Below are 20,884 nucleotides of genomic sequence, written 5' to 3'. Positions count from 1 at the left end.
AATCATCTTAAAGCTATTCAGCTGTTATGGAGCACATAGGCACGCTTCATATTAACTGTAAAACATGAAGAATAGGGGAAAATTTTAAGTGTTGTCCTAAAGAAAGAACCTTGATACAAAAAGGACTAGGATGGCCTTGAGAATGACCCCCATTACTTTAAAGCAGTTAGCTAATCTTTCCTTCAAGACTTGGGTAACGGATAAACAACAATATCCTATTTATAGCACAGGGAACTCTATTCAATATCCTATGATAAACCATAATGGAAAAAAATATTAGAAAAAAGAATGTATATATACATGTAACTGAACCACTTTGCTGTACAGCAGAAATTAACACAACATTGTAAATTAACTATACTTAAATTAAAAAAAAAGAAAAAGACTTGGCTAAACACATCCTCTGTAAAGCCAGAATGGAACTCCTTCGGTACAATTAGTGAGCCCTTGCTCTGGGTGCCTCCACGGCACTTTGTGATGCCATATAATGTGGTCAGCAACATGTCTGTGCCCTCAGGGAAGTACTCGGTGCTCAAAAAAGTTGGAAGAATGGGCTTTCCTGTTTTAAAATAAGGCTAATCTTCTCTAGCTCTAAGTAGAATGATGCTGTGAAGATAAAATGATGTTAAAAAAAATGAAAGACCAGAAAAATTAAACATATAGGTTTCTTACCTTTAAAGATAGGGATCCAGCTAGAAAAAAGTGGTCTATATCAATAACAGAGGCTAAAAATCCAGCTAAGACGATTTCTCCAATGTCAGTCTTCTTCTTGATTCCAATGACTATTGCCCATGACCACATGCCAATCACGCAATGTACTGAATTATCTGAGAGTACACGAAGCCAGTCATTTCGTTGAATTATGGAAAACTGAAGAAGTCTGTCAGCTACTAGGCAGAAAATGCCCAGACCAAGGCTGGAAATAAGAGATTCAGTGCTACAAGACTGGAGTAAAGCATGGGTCTTCTCAGTCTCAGATGCCATCACAAATGGTATGTCAGTATATGCTAAAAGCCATCAGGAAACAAACAGCTTATTCTTGTTTACATTCCCAGTCACCCTAAAATAGAAAGCAGAGAAAATGAAGATTATGGGCTGCCATTATAATATATAAACAAAACAATATCGAGAATAATTTTACAAGTATAAAACCAAGTTGTAAAAACTGGTATTTCTTTTTTTCTTTAACTGTTATCAGTAATTTCATTTTATTTTTTCCAGCTTTAGTGAGATATAACTGGTACATAGCACTGTGTAAGTTTATCTTACACAACATGATGATTTGATATACATATGTATTGTGAAATGATTACCACAATAAGGTTAGTTAACACATTCATGACTTTACATGGTTACCTTTGTGTGAGTGTGATGAGAACATTTACGATATACTCTTAGCAACTTTCGTATTAGAAGAAATGGTATTTCTTACATTTATATATAATATGCCATGTGGCCCAAAGAGAACAGATTAGCTTTGTAGGAACAACAGTTTAGATGGTAGCATGTATCAAGGGAAATTTAAGAAAGCCCACTGACTAATCTTCTACTTTGAGGTCATCAAATAGTTCTTTCTTTCAGCAATGTGTACTACACAGTAGTGGGGATCCAATGCGTCTGTGTACCCAGCAACTGCTTTCCATACTTTCTCTGATAAGAGCATCCACTTCCCTTGGGAAAACTGCTCATCAAAATACCCAAACTCTGGAGCTGACCAATTAGAATTCCCTGTATCCCTTATTAATAGTAGTGATTAACAAGCAATTACTAATTAGTAATAATTTTATAGTAGTGATTACTCTGCTTATGAAGGTGACCCCAGCTGGGCCAATCAGACTCCCTTCCAGAATTTTCCCTAGTGGAGATGATGGGGAAAGTTCTTTTTCTTCTTACAGACCATGGACTCCACTACATGGGACAGCCTAGGAAAAAAGAATCATAAGGACATCAAGTACTCAGGTCCAATCTCTAAGGTTCTCAGAGCTGCCCTGGTTCCTGCAGCTCACCTTTCACCTTCCATGAGCTACCTCAGGATTTTCCCAATAAGCCCCCTTTTCCTTTCTGTTACCTCTAACCAAAGAACCTTAACTGACATAAACAGGCAATCATAATTCTGAGTGCTTGCCTGGCATAGAATATTGAAATCACTTATCTAGTTAAAGTTATCAACGTTGTGTGATACCTGAAGTTTTTGTATTGTTTTGTTTTAGTTCTGAGACTTAAAGAATAACTAAATGATTTATTGAGAATGATTCAACCTCCATTCTGTAATAAAAACTATGCATAGCTCATTGTATATATTCTAAAATTTATAGGGAAATGCAAAAGACCTAGAATAGGAAAACACCTTTAAAAAAGAACTAAGTTGAAGGACTTACACCATCTGATTTCAAGTCTATTATAAAGCTACAGTAATGAAGAATGTGGTATCGTTATGAAGATGGACAAATATGTCAATGCAACAGAATAGAGAGTGGGATCACAAATAGATCCACACATAATGGTCAATTGATTATTTGACAAACATGCGAAGGAAAGTCAATGGAGCAAAGATATTCCTTTCAACAAATGGTGCTGGAACAACTGGATAGCCATATGCAAAAATAATGAACCTCAATCCATACCTTCCTCCCTATACAAAAATTAACTCAAAATGGATCACAGACCTAAAAGTAAAACAAAACTGTAAAACTTCTGGAAGAAAACACAGGAGAATATTTTTGTCCTTGGGTTATACAAAGAGTTCTTAGTGTCAGTATCAAAAGCTCCATCTGTTTTAAAAAGTTGATATACTGAATTTCATCAAAGTTAAGAACTTCTGCTCTTTGAAAGACAATGTTAAGAGAATGAAAAGACAAGACACAGACTGGGAGAAAATATTTGCATATCTCATATTTGATAAAGGATTTGTACACAGAGCAAAGAATTCTCAAAGCATGATAACAGAAAAACAGACTGATACAAAGTTGGGTGAAAGATCTGAAAAGGTACTTTACAACGATGATATACAGGTGGTCAAGAAGCACATGAAATATGTTCAATATCATTCATGATTAGGGAAATGGAAACTAAAACCGCAATGAGATTCCAAACATAACTATTAGAACTGCTAAAATTTAAGACTGACCATTCCAAATGTTGACAAGATGTGGAGCAACCAGAACTCTCATACACTGCTGGTGGAAATGTAAAATGATACAACTTTCCAGTTTCTGAAAAAGTTGAACATACTCCTACCATATGACTCAGTCATTCTATTCCTAGGTATTTACCTATGAGAAATGAGAGCAAACATCTGCACAAAGACTTGCACATCAAAGACGTGCACATCAATGCTCATAGCAGCTTTCTTTACATTAGCTCCAAGCTGGAAACAACCCAACTGGATAAACAAAATGTGGAAAAAAAGAAATAAAAAGAAACCAAAAGGTGAATCATACAAAAACATGAATGAACCTTAAAATAACACTAAACCAGACCAAAAAAAAAAGATTACATAGTCAAAACCCATAGAACTGTATAACACAAAGAATGAACCCTAATGTAAACTATGGACTTTAGTCAATAATAATGTATCAATATTGGTTCATTAATTGTAACAAATGTGCCATACTCATGCAAAAAGTTAATAGGGAGAGATGTGTGCAGAGGTAGAAGGAATAGATGGGAACACGCTCTACTCTGCTCCATTTTCCCATAAACCTAAAACTACAAAAAAAAAAAAAAGGTCTATTTTTAAAAAGTAAATAATTGAAGCAAGTATGTGAAAATGTTATAATTGTTAAATTTAGGTAATGGATATACTTTAGTTCATTATACTCCTTTTATGTTTGAAATTTTCATTTAGAAATATTGTTTTAAAAGAGTACATAGTATGATTCCATTTATATACAATTCTAGAAAATACAAACTAATCTAAGTGACAGAAAGCAGATCAGTGGTTGCCTGGAGACCGGAGGGGCAGGAAGGATTCAAAAGGAGCATAAGGGCTTCCCTGGTGGCGCAGTGGTTGAGAGTCCGCCTGCCGATGCAGGGGACACGGGTTCGTGCCCCGATCCGGGAAGATCCCACATGCCGCGGAGCGGCTGGGCCTGTGAGCCATGGCCGCTGAGCCTGCGCGTCCGGAGCCTGCACTCCGTAACTGGAGAGGCCACGGCGGTGAGAGGCTCACGTACCGCAAAAAAAAAAAAAAAAGGAGCATGAGGAAACTGGAGGGACAGATACGTTCATCATCTTGATTGTGGTAACAGTTTCACGGTTCATAGTCTCATACCCACATCAAAACATATCAAATCGCACATTATAAATATGTACAGTTTATTACATGTCAATTACACTCCAATAAAGATGTTAAAAAGTTAGAGAAAGCAGTTTATTGTCAGTAACAGTAGCAGCCTTTCATGTAAAAGGAGCATCTGAAAACAAGAAAGAGATTATGGGGATAAAAAACCTGATGGCCCAAATAAAAGTCAATAGAAGCAATGCATAGTAAAATGTATGCTTCAAAAAACATAATTAGTGAGTAAAAATACTTTCAAAGAATTTTCCCAAAGCTTGAGGGAGAAAAAAAGGACAAAGAGGTGGGCATTGAAAGAAAAAACAAATTCAAAAAATAAAGAGAGTTTTGAAATAGGAAAGTTGGCGCGGCTGCGGGATCCGATTCTGGAGACCCGCTGTTGGCTGGTATCACATTGTCTTACAAAGTGGTAGAGGACGAACTGGCACTATTCGATAAAAGCATAAATGAATTTTGGAATAAATTCAAAAGCACTGTCAGTGACACCTCCTGTCAGATGGTGGGCCTAAGAGATACCTACAAGGATTCCATTAAAGCATTTGCAGAAAAGCTGGCTGTGAAATTAAAGGAAGAAGAACGAATGATTGAGATGTTTCTGGAATATCAAAATCAGATCTGCAGGCAGAATAAGCTCACTCAAGAAAAGAAAGAGAATTTGTTGAAGTTGATTGCTGAAGTAAAAGACAAAAAGCAGGAACTGGACGCACTGACTGCAGATATCCAGGACCTTAAGGAAGAATATGCTAGGAAGAGGGAAACTATTTCCACTGCTAACAAAGCTAATGAAGAGAGGTTGAAAAGGCTACAGAAATCTGCAGACCTGTATACAGGTCGACTTGGACTAGAAATTCGAAAAATTTATGGTGGTAAGTTGCAGTTTATATTCACTAATATTGACCCTAAGCATCCTGAGAGCCTATTTGTTTTCCCTGAGCCTAAATGAAGCAAGGGACTATGAGGTGTCAGATAGCGCTCCTCATTTTGAGTGCCTAGCAGAATTTCAAGAAAATGTAAGGAAGACCAACAATTTTTCGGCTTTTCTTGCCAATGTTCGGAAAGCTTTTACTGCTATTGTTTATAATTAATGTATAAATAGTATATAAAAACCGTTAAAAAAATAAAAATATAGAGAAAATCCTTAAGAGTTTCCACGTCCAAAAAACACATCATCATCAACAACAATGGTTATCTGCAAAAGAAAGAGAATGTGATTAACATCAACACCAAATATTGTGGGACAACAATTACAGAGCTCTGGAAGAACAGGACTATGACAATAGGGTTCTAAACAACTAAATTATGGCCCCTACGTGACAACTACAAATTTTAAGATTTTTACCTTAGAAATTATAACACTTTTGTATATGATTTCTGGGGAAAAAATAAGGAGCAGCACTTCTAAATTTCTAGGGGAAGAAGAGAGGAATACAGAAAACTTGCTCAATATAGCAAAACAGAAAAAAAAAAAATGAAGAAAATTTTACTCCCACCCCCACCCACCAAAAAAATAAAAAAGGAAACAAACACATCAAACACAAATACTATAATATATGTGAATGTATTAAATTCCTCTATAAGGAGACAGATTGGAATAGAAGTAAACATCTCCCAAGTTACTGTTCATAAGAAAACATCTCAAACAAAAAGTCTTAGCAATATAGAAAATAAAGAGATGAGAAAATACATACCTAGAAAACACAAACAAAATTAAGCAGCTGTGGTAATACTACCATCAAACACAATTTATGGCAAAAGACTTAGTGGGACTAAAAGGGATAAAATATTCAAGTCATAGTAAAGTTAGATAAGAAGATGCTTACATGTCAAATCGTGCTTACATGAATGAGGTCAAGTGGCAAAAAAAAAAGATATAGATAGTCTGAATAATTTAATTACAAATTTTATTTCATATACAGGTCTAAAACTGTGTATATTACATAGAATACACATTATTTCCAAATGTCTGTGGCTCATTTATAAAATTTAATTACACATTTACTCATCCACAAGAAAAACTTCAACAAAATCTAAAAAGTGGAAATGTTCAGGCCAAATTCTCTGACCACAATGCAATATATAATTCATCACTTTTAAACTGCTTAAAAGAAAAATAGTGACCTAATTAGCTCGAAGAAACTAAGCTTAAATGGTGGTGCAAATAATTCTGTTAGAGCCAAAAGACTTGCTTACTTTTCAAGTGTTTATGCTCTGTAAACATTTCAGGAAAGAAAACAAAAGCTCAGAGAGCAGCCTTTGTCTATCTGTTCACCACTATCTTTTAGCACACAGTGGATGCTCAACAAGTGTTTATTGAATGAATTAAATAAAAATCATCATACACTGTATCTGTTATCCACCAGGTATTGCCTATTAAATGATTAAATGGCATTTAGTAAAATGTAGCATGTGTTCCTGGAAATCTCCATTTTTAGCAAGTGCGAATACCAGGTAATCCTTATGTTCACTAAACATTAAGAACTGCTAGGTTATAAGAAACCAAAATGAATGAAAACCAAGAAACATTACCTTTAAAGTCAAAACAGTACAGCTATTATAATATTGTTCTGGCAGTTTTAATCAATGTAATGAGGCAAGGAAGGGATAGAGGGAGGGAGAGAGAAATGCATCATTACCATATCAGGAAGAAAACAATTACATTAGTTTGTAAGTGAAATGACTGCCTATCCAAGAGAATAAATTGAAAATTGTTAGAATTTAAGTTGCAAAAGGCGGCTAATTCAAGATAAATTATTAATATACCAGCAATAATCATAAGGGGAAAATACAGGAAAATGAACGTTCACAACAGCAATAAAAATTCAAATATCAAGGAATAAACTAAACAGGTAATGCATGTGAAGAAAATGTCAAAACTGTACTTTATCAATCAGCTATTTAGAGCTCTGTGCTATTTAGAGCTTGTGCTATGTTAACGCATCTAAGTTGGAAGGACATTTCCGAGAATCCCCTTCCTTTTATAGTTCTTTGTAGTGCTGGCTACAGGAGACACTGTACATGGGACTTGGAAAGCAAAAGTGAAGCAGCCACATTTTTTAACTCTAAAGGTTGGTGCTAAACGCACCATGGAGCTCGCACGTCTTGCTGCTGATCTGTCAGCTCACCTTGCTGGCATGAGCAAGCAGCTAGGCCTGCAGCTCCTTCAGCCTTCACCATATCTTCCTTCAGCTTCTCCAAATCCTGGGCCTGCATGTGCAGCCCCAAGGTCAAGAGTGCCAGCCTCTCCTGCAGGTCACCCACAGCATCAAAACTGGATTTGGTGAGAGGCCAGTGCAGGTTCCATTCTGTCCTTGTTCTCATCCACATCTACCTTCCCCTCCCGACTTGCTGCAGCTTCAGGTTCAAAAACAGACTCAGAGGCAACGGCCTGCAGCGCCTGCCCTCCGAGCCCCACGATTACAGCAGGTCTAAACTTCTTATTCCTTAGCACGCAAAGTAGTTCTGTTCCTTTGATGGAACTTTACTGATACAAGAGCCAGACCATTTTACTGAGGAAGAAGACAACATGGATGGTATTATCCTCCTCAAATTAATCTATAAATTTAATGTAACTCATCAAAATCATAAAAGGGATTTTCTTTTAGCAACTTCACAAAACATTTTCAGATTGGCATTTGAAAGAGTTAATGCCAATAAACTTGCAAAAGCAGAGTAATATGAATACTGAAAGGTAAATGCAAAGTCTGAGACAGGTCAAGTGTGTGTTTGGGGAAGGCGGAAATGTATGTATAATTCCAAATTGGTAAGGAACAATTATTTCACTCAGATCCTGTGTCAGTTAGGGTTCTTAAGTGCACGGAAGAGAAAGGACTCTAAGTAAAAGCAAAAACCATTAAAAGGATATTGGGAAATCACAGACTTGCCAGGTTTCAAGAACCAGGCTTCAAACTCTGCCTCAAGCACCTCAGTGAAAATGACACCAGACACCTATGGTGAAGACCTCTCTGCCCCCGAGCCCAGCTTACACTGCCTGACCCATCACCACATTTTATCATTGGCATTGCTGCTAGTACTGCCCTATCTGCTGCTGTCATAAAAGATTCTTGGCATATTTGTTTCTTTGCTCTCAAAACTTGGAGTTGGGGGCTTCCCTGGTGGCGCAGTGGTTGAGAGTCCGCCTGCCGATGCAGGGGACACGTGTTCGTGCCCCGGTCAGGGAAGATCCCACATGCCGCGGAGCGGCTGGGCCCGTAAACCATGGCCGCTGGGCCTGCGCGTCCGGAGCCTGTGCTCCGCAACGGAAGAGGCCACAACAGTGCGAGGCCTGCATACCGCAAAAAAAAAAAAAAAAAAAAAAAAAAAAAATACTGATAGACATAACTATATAAAAATGTAGCCTTCTGCATGTCAAAATTAAAGACTAATAAATGGAGGAAATTTTGAACATTTATGATGGAGAAAGATTAGAAGCCCTACTTTACTAAGGGCTTTTAAAACTAACAAGAAGAAAAAATACGTATCCCAATTATAACATGGCAATGTCTATGAAAAGGCAATTTGGAAAAGGAATAAATACAAACGGTCAAAGAAAACTATTAAAAGATTTCAACTTTATTGGTAATCAATTGAATTTAAAACAATGAGATTTCAACATAAGATCGACGAAAGATTGCTAATGATTTGTTTGTGGTGGGGAAACAATCACTCAGTATTAGCAGTTGTATAAATTGGTATAACTCTTCTAGCAGACAATTTGACAATATGTATCAAAAATGATTAATAAATGAGCAAACACTTGACTCAGGATTTCCAATTCTAGGAAATTATCCTAAGAAACGAATTAGATAAATACAAAGAGTTACACATGGATGTTCAGCACAGCATTGTTTATAATAAGGAAAAATTAGAAACTATGTGTCCAAAATACAGGGCTAGTGAAATAAATTCCATACAATTATGCAGTCATTAAAAAAATACTTATTCCCATATTTGTTGACATAGGAAATGCTCAATAGATACTAAAATTTAAAAGGTAGCCTAAAAATAATATGTAAAATATTACATTTTTGTTAAAAATATGTACATATGCATAAAAAATCTGGAAGGCTGTTCATTTGGCTTATCTCTCACTAGTGGGCTTACATGTGATCATTACTTTTTTTCCCTTTTCTTTGATTTCATAAAAATTTTTAATGTTACTATCATGAAAACAAAACCAATAAAGCTCCTTTGAAAAGTTAGAAGTAATTAATAACTCAGACCATGATGCTAAGCTCAGTTTCTTAAAGTATAATTTTTAAAAATGTAGAAACATATTTATAACATTATAAATATTAATAAAATATTAGAATATATAACATTAATAAACATTAATAAAATTGTATGCAAATCTCACGTCAAATTTATAGTATAATATAAAAATAATGTATTTACATTTATGTATTAGTTGGTACATGAAAAGCCTGTATGAAAGATTTCTGTATCTCCAGATGAAATAAACTTATGCAGGTTCCTTAAAGTTTTTTTATTAGTGTGAAGAATACTTGCTTTGCAGAGAACAACTATTTTGTTAATGACAATGGAATCTAAAACCATCCTCAAATTCTTAGTCATTTGGAAAAATGAAAATTGTTCTCTAAAGCACTAAGATTGAGTTATAGTCTACAGATTCTTCCAGGATTAGGAAATAATGATTTCAAGATACTTTCAACCAAGAGATATGACCAAAATGCAAAAGAAACCTCCAAGGTCATGAATCCTTTCCATATACCTTAGGATTTATAGTTCCACACATCATGAATCAGGTCTCTGCTTTGCAAAGTAAACATCTGACACCTGAATGGATAAAGAAGTCAATGTGTTTAAAGGCTCAGTGCATATAATTTTAAAATTTATAAAATATTCCTTTGAACCAAAGATAATATCATTATCCCCTTAGCTGGATGGGAACTGGGACACAGAAAGCTTGAATTAATGACCAAGCCAGAGAGGTATAGCCGCAGAGCAATATCCCCCTCCTTCGGTAAGCCGTGGCCTGTAAATTAGCCCTAAGAAGAAAGAAGGCCAGTCAGATGGATGAGTTGTGAGGAGAACGTAGGCTGGGCACAGTATACACAGAGGCCTAACAGAAAAGCTCTTCTGCCGCTCAAACTATGCTTCTGTATGCATTTAATTGCAAATTTATTGTCAAATGTCATCCTAGAAAGCAGACAAAAGGTCATTATACACCTAATTGCAAATTGCATGATGTCTCTATAAAGCCATTTCATTACATCCATCTTCTTTTACTCACTAAACAATTTTTGTCATCACTAAATATATTTAAATGTACTCACCTAATGTTTTACTTGATGAGTTCAGATACAAAAAAGGATCGAGTAGCTAATTAAGTGTCATGAGCAAAGTGAAACATGAAAAGATCACTTAAAGTATTTAAATGATGATCCAAATTTAAAGCGACGTGAAAAAGAAAAACTTACTGTTTTCCAAATGTCTATATACTGTAGTAGTTTATGAATAGGAACAGATACACATAATGGGGCAGCACAAAATGCATTTTAAATGGAAAGTTTAAACAGCTTGCTTGATGAGAGAGGAACAAAAAGCTCACCTGGGCAAACTCAGAAGCAGATCCTTTCAGCCCTAGTCAAGCCTACAGATGCCTGCAGCACTGCCAACATCTGGACTACAACTTCATGAGACTCTGAGCAGAACCATCTAGCTAAGCCTCTTCCAAAAGTTCTGGCCCAAAGGTACAGTGAGATAATAACTGTTTACTGTTTTAAGCCTCTAAGTTTTGGGGTACAGTAATTTGTTATGCAGCACGGATAGCTAAAACAGTTTCTCTTTTCAAGAAAGGTATAATTATGGTCCCAGAAACACAGTTCCGACATCTATTCCACTCCAACTACTGGTGCAGATATTTAGAGTAGATTCTGAGTATGAGAAAGTAATTTAATAGTTGTACTTCCTCTTATTTATTGTCTCTGACTAGAACACCTAAGTGTCCCATTTTTCTTCTCTCTGCTTCCTTTTTCCACTTCCTGCTCCTCCCGCATAAATAGAATGGACTCCAGAACCTCTTAAACTGTAAAATACCTTTATTTTACATATTCACTTTTGTTGGGTAAGTTCATTAAGAGCAGTAATTATAATTTTCTTAAACTTGTCATGCATGAAGTTAATGTGCTCAAGGTGTTTAATATTTCATTATACTAATACAGGGGGTAAGCAGGTTAGCAATCCTCAGCCTGTGAACTGAAGATATTATTTGGAATGATTTCTGCCATAACAGCCAGTTACCCAGATCATAAATGTCTCTCTATGACTTGCGGGAGCCATTTTCGGCAATGGCCAAACTCTGCCACGCACCATTCCTATAAGAGTACTATGCCATCAACTATGGGGTCTTCAAAGTATACCTAGCAGTAATCCTCCCTTTCCTTAACTCTACAAACACATACTTAGCCAGTTACTTTACACACTGTTGTGCATGGTTTGTTAATAATCTCTGACGTTATTCCTACCAAAAAAATAAGAGGTAGCAAATTCCCAACAGAAATGTCCTTTTCTGCTTCACCCCTTCTCCCCCACCCCAAACCCCATCACAAATATTTACAAAAACCTGAGGAAAAAGCACCGTCTAGAATCCGAAAACTGCCTTTATTATGCTTTACAAATAAGTCCTCTTCAATAAACTGTAGTTGCTGTGAAACTTTATATTTACTTTCTTTAATGCTGTAGTACTCAAAGCAGATGCCAAGTCTAATTCAGCTAATTTGCAAAGAAAGGAAACACAAATCTTGCTCACTTTCACGGATACTCTTCGTAACCTGCATGTAAAATGTTTCTTTCCTATGACCATTACAAATACATACGATTCTGAATTTCAACAAGTCTTAGCAAATTGCCTAAGTCATTCTTTCCTAAGGTTGGCATGATTCAATAATTTTTAAAATGTCAATTAAGAAAATAGGTGGAAAGCCCTGGCGTCTGCAGGGAAGGGAACAAGTTACAATCTCCACAATCACCCCTCCCGGTAGCCTGGGCGCCTTAAGGGCCCTCGTGGCTGGAAAGGTGGCAATGGGCAACTCTGGCAAGATCGCCGGCAACCCGCCCAGAGCCAGGGAAACGCCAGGGGCGCGAAGCCTAGGCGAGGGCTTGACGCCCATGGGATCTATAAGGCGCGACGAAGCAGGAGGGCCGTGCAGGGATCGCGCAGATCCCGGAGACACCGGCCAGTGTCTGTCGAGCACACCCCGCCTGCTCTCGGGTCCCACGCGACTGCCGCCCCTCCACGCCTTCCCATCGGGAACCTGGATCTTCTAGACTTCAGGTTCAGGTGGTCCCCGCCTCCGGCCTGCCACCTCAGGACGCAGTTTCGCAGCGTCCATACAGTCAGTCACCCCCCCCGCCCGGTCCCTTGCTGAGGATCAGCCGCACCCACCGTCTGCTCCCTCAGCTGAAACAAGCCAGCCGCGCGAACGGCGGCTCCGCCCCTCTACACCCGCTTCCGTCGGTACCATAGAGACGCCGGCCGCGGGCCTGAGCGACTCTAGCCCGCGACGCAGGCCGAGAGGACGCCGGGATACTGGTTCCACTCTAAGCGGCCAGGAACGCGGCTTGAGGGCTCTTAAGACGAGGGGTTGGGTACCTCGAGTTCCCCTACCGTCGTGCTCCCCAAAAGGACACATTTGGGACGACGGGTGGGAAGTGAAAAGTGCCTTGTTGGTTCCCCTCTCTCGACCCTGAGGATTCATTCTCGGCTTAGCCGGCGCCGTCCACAGCGCACCCACGCGGCGGCGGGAAGCCGGGGACGCGAATTAACCTCACCGAATATGGGACGCGCGGGCTTCTGCCCAGAGGTGCCGCCGGCTGTCCCGGAGATGTAGAGATGTTTCCGACCTCCTGCATGGGATCCTTTAGGGTGGGCGTAGGAGAGAGTTTTTCACTCCGCAAGACCGGGCGACTTTGCGGACCTTACGGTCCTCTGTGGCGCTCCACCGCCCCCTTGGGGAGCTCTTGATAATTACTCTTTGGCGCTGTGCGGTATACGTTGGGGGCAGCTTTTTCTTGTGGACAGCAGTGAGAAGGCTAGAACGCTTAATCATGACTACTGAATGCCCAAGAGTCGGAAAAAGAGACAACATAAAGGGTGGCTTGACTCTGATTAACTGAACGGACAAGGTGCAGCTTGTTTAATGGGTCTGTGGCCAGTTCCCATCCCGACTCCCTGCCTCGGAGTGGTGGCTGCTCTGTGAGCACCAAGGAGACATCGAGCTTGACATGTGGCTCTAGTAAGCACTGGGCGAAAAGCGGGGGCTCAAAGAGGAAAATTTCTTTCTCCTTCCTACCTGGTTTCTCAAAACAAGTGTTGGATGTAATGCAGGGGCGGCAATGGGATTATATTAAGTACATAGTTGAAGGAGACCATAGAGAATCCGAATCTTCTATCTCAAGCAAACTTCTAGGTCTTTCACGGAACCTTAAAGTGTGGCTGAGTTTCTGTTACAGAACTTTTCATTGCTTGTCACACTCTTGGTTCTTAGCCAACGGGAAAGACTCAACTGAGGGAGGAAATTATACATATTTTACCTGCACAGCTTAAAAGCTTATTAAAAATATTACTGAACACATTAACCACAATATTGGGTGCTTTTAGTCATGTTAAGAACAAATATTTTCTGTCTGAATGCAGTAACAGTTTGGCATTACCCTTATGGCAGCATGGGTGCATTTCTTATAGTCTAGGCTTTCTAGAGTTATTTAGGGACAACATAGGTGGTTTCCTGCAACCAAAACAGAACTTAGTTATTTTCTCTGTGGGCAGTCTGCTGCCCAAAGGGACTGTTCATTACACAATACATACTGAGCGCTCTCAATATGCCAGGCACTATGCTTGGTAATAAGACTATAAAATAACTTTATGGAGCTCAAGTTCTAGTGGAGGATACAGACCACAAAGAAGTAAGTTGAATGACTGAAATATGTGTTCTAAAGGAAGTAAACATGGTGATGTAATAGTAACTGGGGGAGGCCCCTCTGAGGCAGGGATATTTGTGCTGAGACCTGAAGGTGGCAGGGAGCCCACTGTGAGCTAAAGAGAGCATTGTGCCCATTCAAATTGCTTACATTACCTCTCCTAACCTACTACACTCTGCTTGCTTTGCTCTCTATTTTTCTCGTTGTTTCCTCTGTTGCTTCTTCTCTTTTATGTGAAGAGACTGGTCTTTTCAAGAAATCATAAGTTAATTTGAACATTTCTGATTATGTCTGGTATAATCTTGAAGTCTTTCTAGATGTATGGTTTTGTTCTTTCCCAAGAGACAGGTGTAATACATAGCACTTTTGGTGAGCTCATTCCTCTTTTGGTTTCATACACTTTGTAGCATAAATCTTTGGAGATGTTCAAAACAAATGAAAATATCTGGTACATGAGATAGTCCAGATAAAATTTAGTCTTAGCTAAAGTGCTCGATTCTTAGCTTGAAGCAATATTGCCCACATTAAGGTTTTTCGTTTTGTTTTTTTAAGATCTAATTCTCTTTTCATGGTTCTACTGAAAAATACTTGGAGTAGAGAGACTAAATAGCAAATGATCAATGTACACAATTCTGCATAAGTAAAATGAAAGAAACTTGATTAATAGTGAATGCTCCACAAGACAAAACAGCAACAACTACAGTTTTATAAAATTTTTTCTCAAATCTGAGATAAGAAATTGTTCAAATTTTTAAAATAGTTCTTTATTAATAAAATATATATTTTAAAATTTACAAGTTAGGTAAAATACCTCCAAAGTTAAATGTCATTTCTCATAAAATCATTGTACAGAAGTCATATATATAATTTCTTGGCTTTCTAGTAATTTTCTACCAGTCACTTGAAATAACATCCTCAAGGTTTAATAATATATTGTAATAATTCCATATTTCACCTTTTAGAGTTTGATAGAAGACAGTCAATATCCTGAAGGATTTCAGAGGTTTTTTTCAATGCCACTGATACACTCTTTTCATTAACTTCTTTTAGCAAGTCTTCTGAAGATTTTGGTTTACAATGATCCAAAGACTGTTCATTTTTCTTGTTAGAAATCTGGCTTAGGACACCACTGTTCTCCAATAATACTAAGTTGCTTAGTTAAGGAGCTTTTCCCCCATATTTTTCATTATAATTGTTTTTAATTCAGAAAGCCTAGCCTTCATATTAAAATATTATTTCTCCATTGGGAGGAAGATCTCTTGGATTCACAGTAGAGTTGGGACTTCAGAATTTATCAAGTCTATCCCTTATAGATGAAGAAACTAGTTAAGACTATAAGAGGGGGAAAGGAAAAGAGTATGTATGTCTGTATTTGGATGGAAGTTTGGTGACAGGGAGGAAATAAAAGAATTAAAACCTCAGTAACATTTCTTTAAATGAAGAAGTGATATGGGAATAAAAGGGAACCAAAGTAGGGGTGAGAGGAATACAAACAATCTGTGTAGGGTATTTTTAACTTAAAACATCTAGAGTGAAAAGAATCTGTCCTCTGTTGCAGAGCTACTTTATTATTTGAATAGGATTATGGAAAAATAACAGGATAAAAGAAATTTAGATGATTGGGATAGGAATGTACAGAACAAAAGGTTTAATAAGAAAAAGAAGTAAGAGTCCAGTCCAAGCTGGTGATGTAGGAGGTTCCTGAACTCACCTCCTCCCACAAATGTGACACTGAATCTACAGCTACACATGGAGAAATTCTCGCTGTCAGAAATCCAGGAACTACCCGAGTGACTCCTATACACTGAGTGAATAAGAATATATACACAATTAAATGGGTAAGAAAGGTTGAGACACACTTTCACTATAAACCCCACCCTTAGCACAATAGGGGGGAACTCACAATTCCCAGCTTCTCCCTGAAGAGTAAACAGTTTGCCCCAAGATCTAATGCTCCAACTTTTAAGACTCCTAAGTGTGGGACAGGCCCCTAAAACTCCTAGTTCTGAGCAGACAGAAACACCCATCTCCCAGTCTTTCCCTCAAAGAGGGCTATTTGCATACTTTAGAAGCTGCTGCCTGAGGTATGCCTATTTGCATGTTTTAAAAGCTTCTAATTTAGCACGTGCCTAGGGGCTGAATGTGATCCTCCCTGGAGACTCAGGAGGCTGGCAGATGATATCTCCACATTCTTTCTCTGGCCTACTCAAGGTTGCTGCTATCTCCCTGGAAGGAGCTTATACACAAAAGAAAATGTCAGTGAAACAAAGAGCTGGGTTTTTTTTTGCAAAGATAAAATAGACAAACCTTTAGCTAGACTTATCAAGAAAAAAGAAAACTCAAATAAAATTAGAAATGAAAGAAGAGAAATCACAACCAATACCACACAATACAAAGGATCATGAGAGACTACTATGAACAATTATAGGCCAAGATATTGGACAACCTAAAAGAAATGGATAGATTCCTAGAAACATACTGAATCCAGGCTGATTACTAGTAAGGAAATTGAATCAGTAATCAAATACCTCCCAACACAAATGGTTTCACTGGTGAATTCTACTAAATATTTAAACAAGAATTAATACCAATCCTTCTCAAACTCTTCCAAAAAATGGAAGAGGAGAGATACCTCAAAACTAATTTTACGAGGCCACGGTTACCCTGACAACCAGAACCAGATAAAGACACTACAAGAAAAGAAAATTACAGGCCAGTATCTCTGATGAACATAGATGCAAAAGTCCTCAACAAAACATTAGCAAACCAAATTCAACAATATATTAAAATAGTCATACACCATGATCAAGTGGGATTTATTCTAGGGATACAAGGATGGTTAAACATATGAAAATTAATGTGGTATACCACATTAACAAAATAAAGGATAGAAATCATATGTCAATAGATGCAGAAAAACACTCAACAAACTGGGTTTAGAGGGAACATACCTGAACATAATAAAGGCTATATATGATTAGCCTACAACTAATATCATATTCAACAGTGAAAAGCTGAAAGCTTTTCTTCTAAAATAAGAAGACAGTAATGCTCACTCTCAACCCCTTTTATTCAATATAGTACTGGAAGTCCCAGCCAGAGCAATTAGACAAAAAAAAAAGAAGAAATAAAAGGCATACAAATCAGAAGGGAAGAAGTAAAGCTGTCTCTATTTGCAGATGATATGATATTATATATAGACTCTGCTAAAGTCTCCACCAAAAACCTGGTAGAACTAATAAATTTAGTAAAGTTGCAGGATACAAAATCAATATAAAAATTAAGCTGCATTTCTATACATTAATAATGAATTACCTGGGCTTCCCTGGTGGCGCAGTGGTTAAGAATCTGCCTGCCAATGCAGGGTACATGGGTTTGAGCCCTGGTTCGGGAAGATCTCACATGCCGTGGAGCAACTAAGCCTGTGTACCACAACTACTGAGCCTGAGCTCTAGAGCCCATGAACCACAACTACTGAGTGCACGTGCCACAACTACTGAAGCCTGCGTGCCTAGAGCCCATGCTCTGCAACAAGAGAAGCCACTGCAGTGAGAAGCCCGCACACCACAACAAAGAGCAGCCCCCGCTTGACGCAACTAGAGAAAGCCTGCGCACAGCAACGAAGACCCAATACAGCCAAAAATAAATAAATAAATAAAATAAATTTATAAAAATAAATAATGAATTATCAGACAAAGAAAGTAGGAAAACAATTCCATTTATAATTACATCAAAAAGAATAAAATACCTAGGAATAAATTTAAGCAAAAAGGTGAAAGATCTGTACATTGAAAACTATAAGACATTAGATGAAACAGAATAAGACACAAATAAATGGAAAGATATTCTATACTCATGAATTGGAAGAATTAATATTGTTAAAATGTCCATACTACGCAAAGCAATCTACAGATTCAATACAATATTCAATGTATTGAACAATACAAAATTCTAATGGCATTTTTCACAGAAATAGAACAAACAGTACTGAAATTTGTATGGAACCAAAAAATACCTCAAATAGCCAAAGCAAACTTGAGAAAGAAGAACAACTCTGGAAGTTTTCTGATTTCAAACTATGGTAATCAAAACAGTATGACACTGGCAAAAACCAGAAATATAGATCAATGGAACAGAATAAGAAGTCCAGAAATAAAGTCACGTATGTCTGTAATGGTCAATTAATTTACAACAAACAGTCAAAAATATACAATGGAGAAAGGATAGACTCTTCAATAAACGATGTTGGGAAAACTGGACCTCTACCTTACACCATACACAAAAATCAACTCAAAATGGATTAAAGACTTGAATGTAATAAGACCTGAGACCAAAAAACCCCTAGAAGAAAACATAGGGTGTAATAAACTCCTTGACATCAGTCTTGGCAATGACTTTTTGACACCAGAAGCAAAGAAAACAAAAGCAAAAATAAACAAGCGGTACTTGTCAAACTAAAAGGCTTTTGCACAGCAAAGGACACCTTCAACAAAATGAAAAGGCAACCTATGGAATGGAAGAAAATATTGCAAATTATATTTCTGATAAGAGGTTAATATCCAAGATATTCAAACAACTCATACAACTCAAGAGCAAAAAAAAAAAAAAAATTAAAAAATGAGCAGAGGAACTGAATAGGTACTTTTCCAAAGACATACAGATGGCCAACAGGTACATGAAAAGGTGCTCAACATCACTAATCATCATGGGAAATGCAAATCAAAACCAATGAGCTATCACCTCACACCTGTTAGAATGGCTATCATCAAAAAGATAAGACATAACAAGTGTTGGTAAGGATATGGAGAAAAGAGAACCCTTGTGTACCTTGGTAGAAATATAAATTAGTACAGCCACTGTGGAAAACAGTATGGAAGTTTCCTCAAAAATTTACAAATAGAACTACCATATGATCCAGCAATCTTACTTCTGGGTATATATCCAAAAGAAATGAAAACAGTCGGGGCTTCCCTGGTGAAGCAGTGGTTGCGAGTCCACCTGCCGATGCAGGGGACACGGGTTCATGCCCCGGTCCGGGAAGATCCCACATGCTGCGGAGCAGCTGGGCCCATGAGCCATGGCCGCTAAGCCTGCGCATCTGGAGCCTGTGCTCCGCAACGGGAGAGGCCACAACAGTGAGAGGCCCACGTACCACCAAAAAAACAAAAAAACAAAAAAAAAGAAATGAAAACAGTCTATTGAAGAGATAGCTGTACTCTTTTGTTCACTGCAGCATTTTTCACAATAGCCAAGATATGGAGACAACCTAAGTGTCCACTGTTGGATGAATGGATAAAGAAGATGTGGTACATATATATACACACAATGGAATACTACTCAGCCATGAGAAAGAAGGAAATTCTGACATTTGCAACAACACGGATGGACCTTGACAGCATTTTGCTAAGTGAACTAAGCTAGACAGAGAAAGACAAATACATGGTGTCACTCATATGTGGAATTTTTTAAAAAGTCAAACTCATGGAAACAGAATGTAGACTGGTAGTTGCCAGGGGCTGGGGGTGGGGAAAGAGGGAGAGGTTGGTAAAAGCATATGAACTTTCAGCTATAAGATGAATAAGGTCTGAGGATCTAATGTATAACATGGTGACTGTAGCTGATAACACTGTGTTGTACGACTGAGGTTTGTTGGGAGGGTTGAAATCAGATGTTCTCACCACCATCTACCCCGGGAGGGTTGGTGAGGTAGAGGAGAGGAGGAAGATAGATATGTGAAGTGATATATGTGTTAATTAACAAGATAGGGTGATCCTTTTACAATGTGTATGTGTGTCAGGTCACTATGATATACTATTTAAGTATCTTATAATTTTTTCAATTATACCTCAATAAAGCTGAAATTTTTTTACAAATAATAGTATATAAAAATCCTACAAATTAAAAAAAAGAAAGAAGTCAGAGATACTTCTCAGTTATAATTTAGAATATAATTATATAAGTGTGAAAGTCTCCATAGGACATCTTAACCCCAGTTCACTGTCCTTTGCTGAGTTAAACCCAATGAAAAGTACAAATGCTAACATGATGTACCTCCTATAGACAAGATACATCTTAAATTACAATCTTAAATATTATTCAATAAAGCTCTGTAATATATAAGTATGAATTAATATAAAGTAGAGTCATGAATTAAGCCTACAATGGAAAGAGAGAAATTATGCAGGACAATACATTCTGTTTAAAGGATACAGTTAAACTTCTGTATCTTTTCAAGTTCAGAAGCCACAGACCTGTGCAAAAAAAACCTCATGCTAGTTGTCTGATTCTTTTATATCCACAATATTTCAAATGAGCATACTTAATTTTTTTTCATAAAGGTTAGAATTTTTGACATAAGAACCTAGAGGTTAAGAATTCTCTTTATATTGGCTTTATTTAGCAACAAATCACCTTGATTCAACTGATGCTTACTGAGTGCCTTTCATGAGTAAGGCAAGTGAATAAAAGTCCTCCACCTCCAGGACTTCTGAATTAAGTATTGAGGTTTGAAGGTAATGAGCCTTCCTGCTACAACTCAGTACTGACATGGCATATCTTCTACTTTCCTCCTCAAGGTTTACTAAAACTTTAAAAACCTACTAAAATCTCATCACTTCTATGAAAGAAATACTCTCTCCTTTGAATTCC

General features: G+C 37.7%; 3 protein-coding genes across 5 annotated transcripts in view; 1 reads left to right on the top strand and 2 right to left on the bottom strand.

Annotated features, from left to right (window-relative positions):
* Nucleotides 1-13,245, bottom strand: part of TMEM267 (transmembrane protein 267) — a 31,288-nt gene extending 18,043 nt beyond the window's left edge. Inside the window, exons 1-2 of one of the 3 annotated variants that reach the window (XM_004265950.3) lie at nucleotides 13,088-13,245; nucleotides 673-1,060 (exon numbers count right to left, since the gene is read on the bottom strand). In XM_004265950.3, coding sequence (XP_004265998.2) covers nucleotides 673-984 — 312 coding nt within the window. In that variant the 5' untranslated portion in view covers nucleotides 985-1,060; nucleotides 13,088-13,245. Of the gene's footprint in view, nucleotides 1-672; nucleotides 1,061-1,799; nucleotides 2,197-10,025; nucleotides 12,966-13,087 lie in introns of those variants that run through there. The other 2 variants (XM_033421173.2, XM_033421171.2) reach the window with 2 other exon arrangements.
* Nucleotides 4,629-5,821, top strand: LOC101283721 (kinetochore protein Spc25-like; the record flags this gene model as incomplete). Its single annotated transcript, XM_033421142.2, is given in 2 exon segments — nucleotides 4,629-5,212; nucleotides 5,214-5,821. Coding segments are annotated over 2 exon segments (753 nt in total), but the record flags the coding sequence as incomplete, so codon positions are not given.
* Nucleotides 13,246-14,978: 1,733 nt separating the features above from the next.
* C3H5orf34 (chromosome 3 C5orf34 homolog) overlaps nucleotides 14,979-20,884 on the bottom strand; it is a 32,299-nt gene continuing 26,393 nt past the window's right edge. The window contains exons 12-13 of the mRNA XM_004265949.3: nucleotides 20,447-20,487; nucleotides 14,979-15,381 (exon numbers count right to left, since the gene is read on the bottom strand). Coding sequence (XP_004265997.1) covers nucleotides 15,188-15,381; nucleotides 20,447-20,487 — 235 coding nt within the window. The 3' untranslated portion in view covers nucleotides 14,979-15,187. The remainder of the gene's footprint in view (nucleotides 15,382-20,446; nucleotides 20,488-20,884) is intronic.

Source organism: Orcinus orca, chromosome 3, assembly GCF_937001465.1.
Source record: "Orcinus orca chromosome 3, mOrcOrc1.1, whole genome shotgun sequence".
NCBI lineage: Eukaryota > Metazoa > Chordata > Mammalia > Artiodactyla > Delphinidae > Orcinus > Orcinus orca.
Note: the sequence above shows the minus strand (reverse complement) of the source record. Positions and strands in the feature narration are given on the sequence as shown.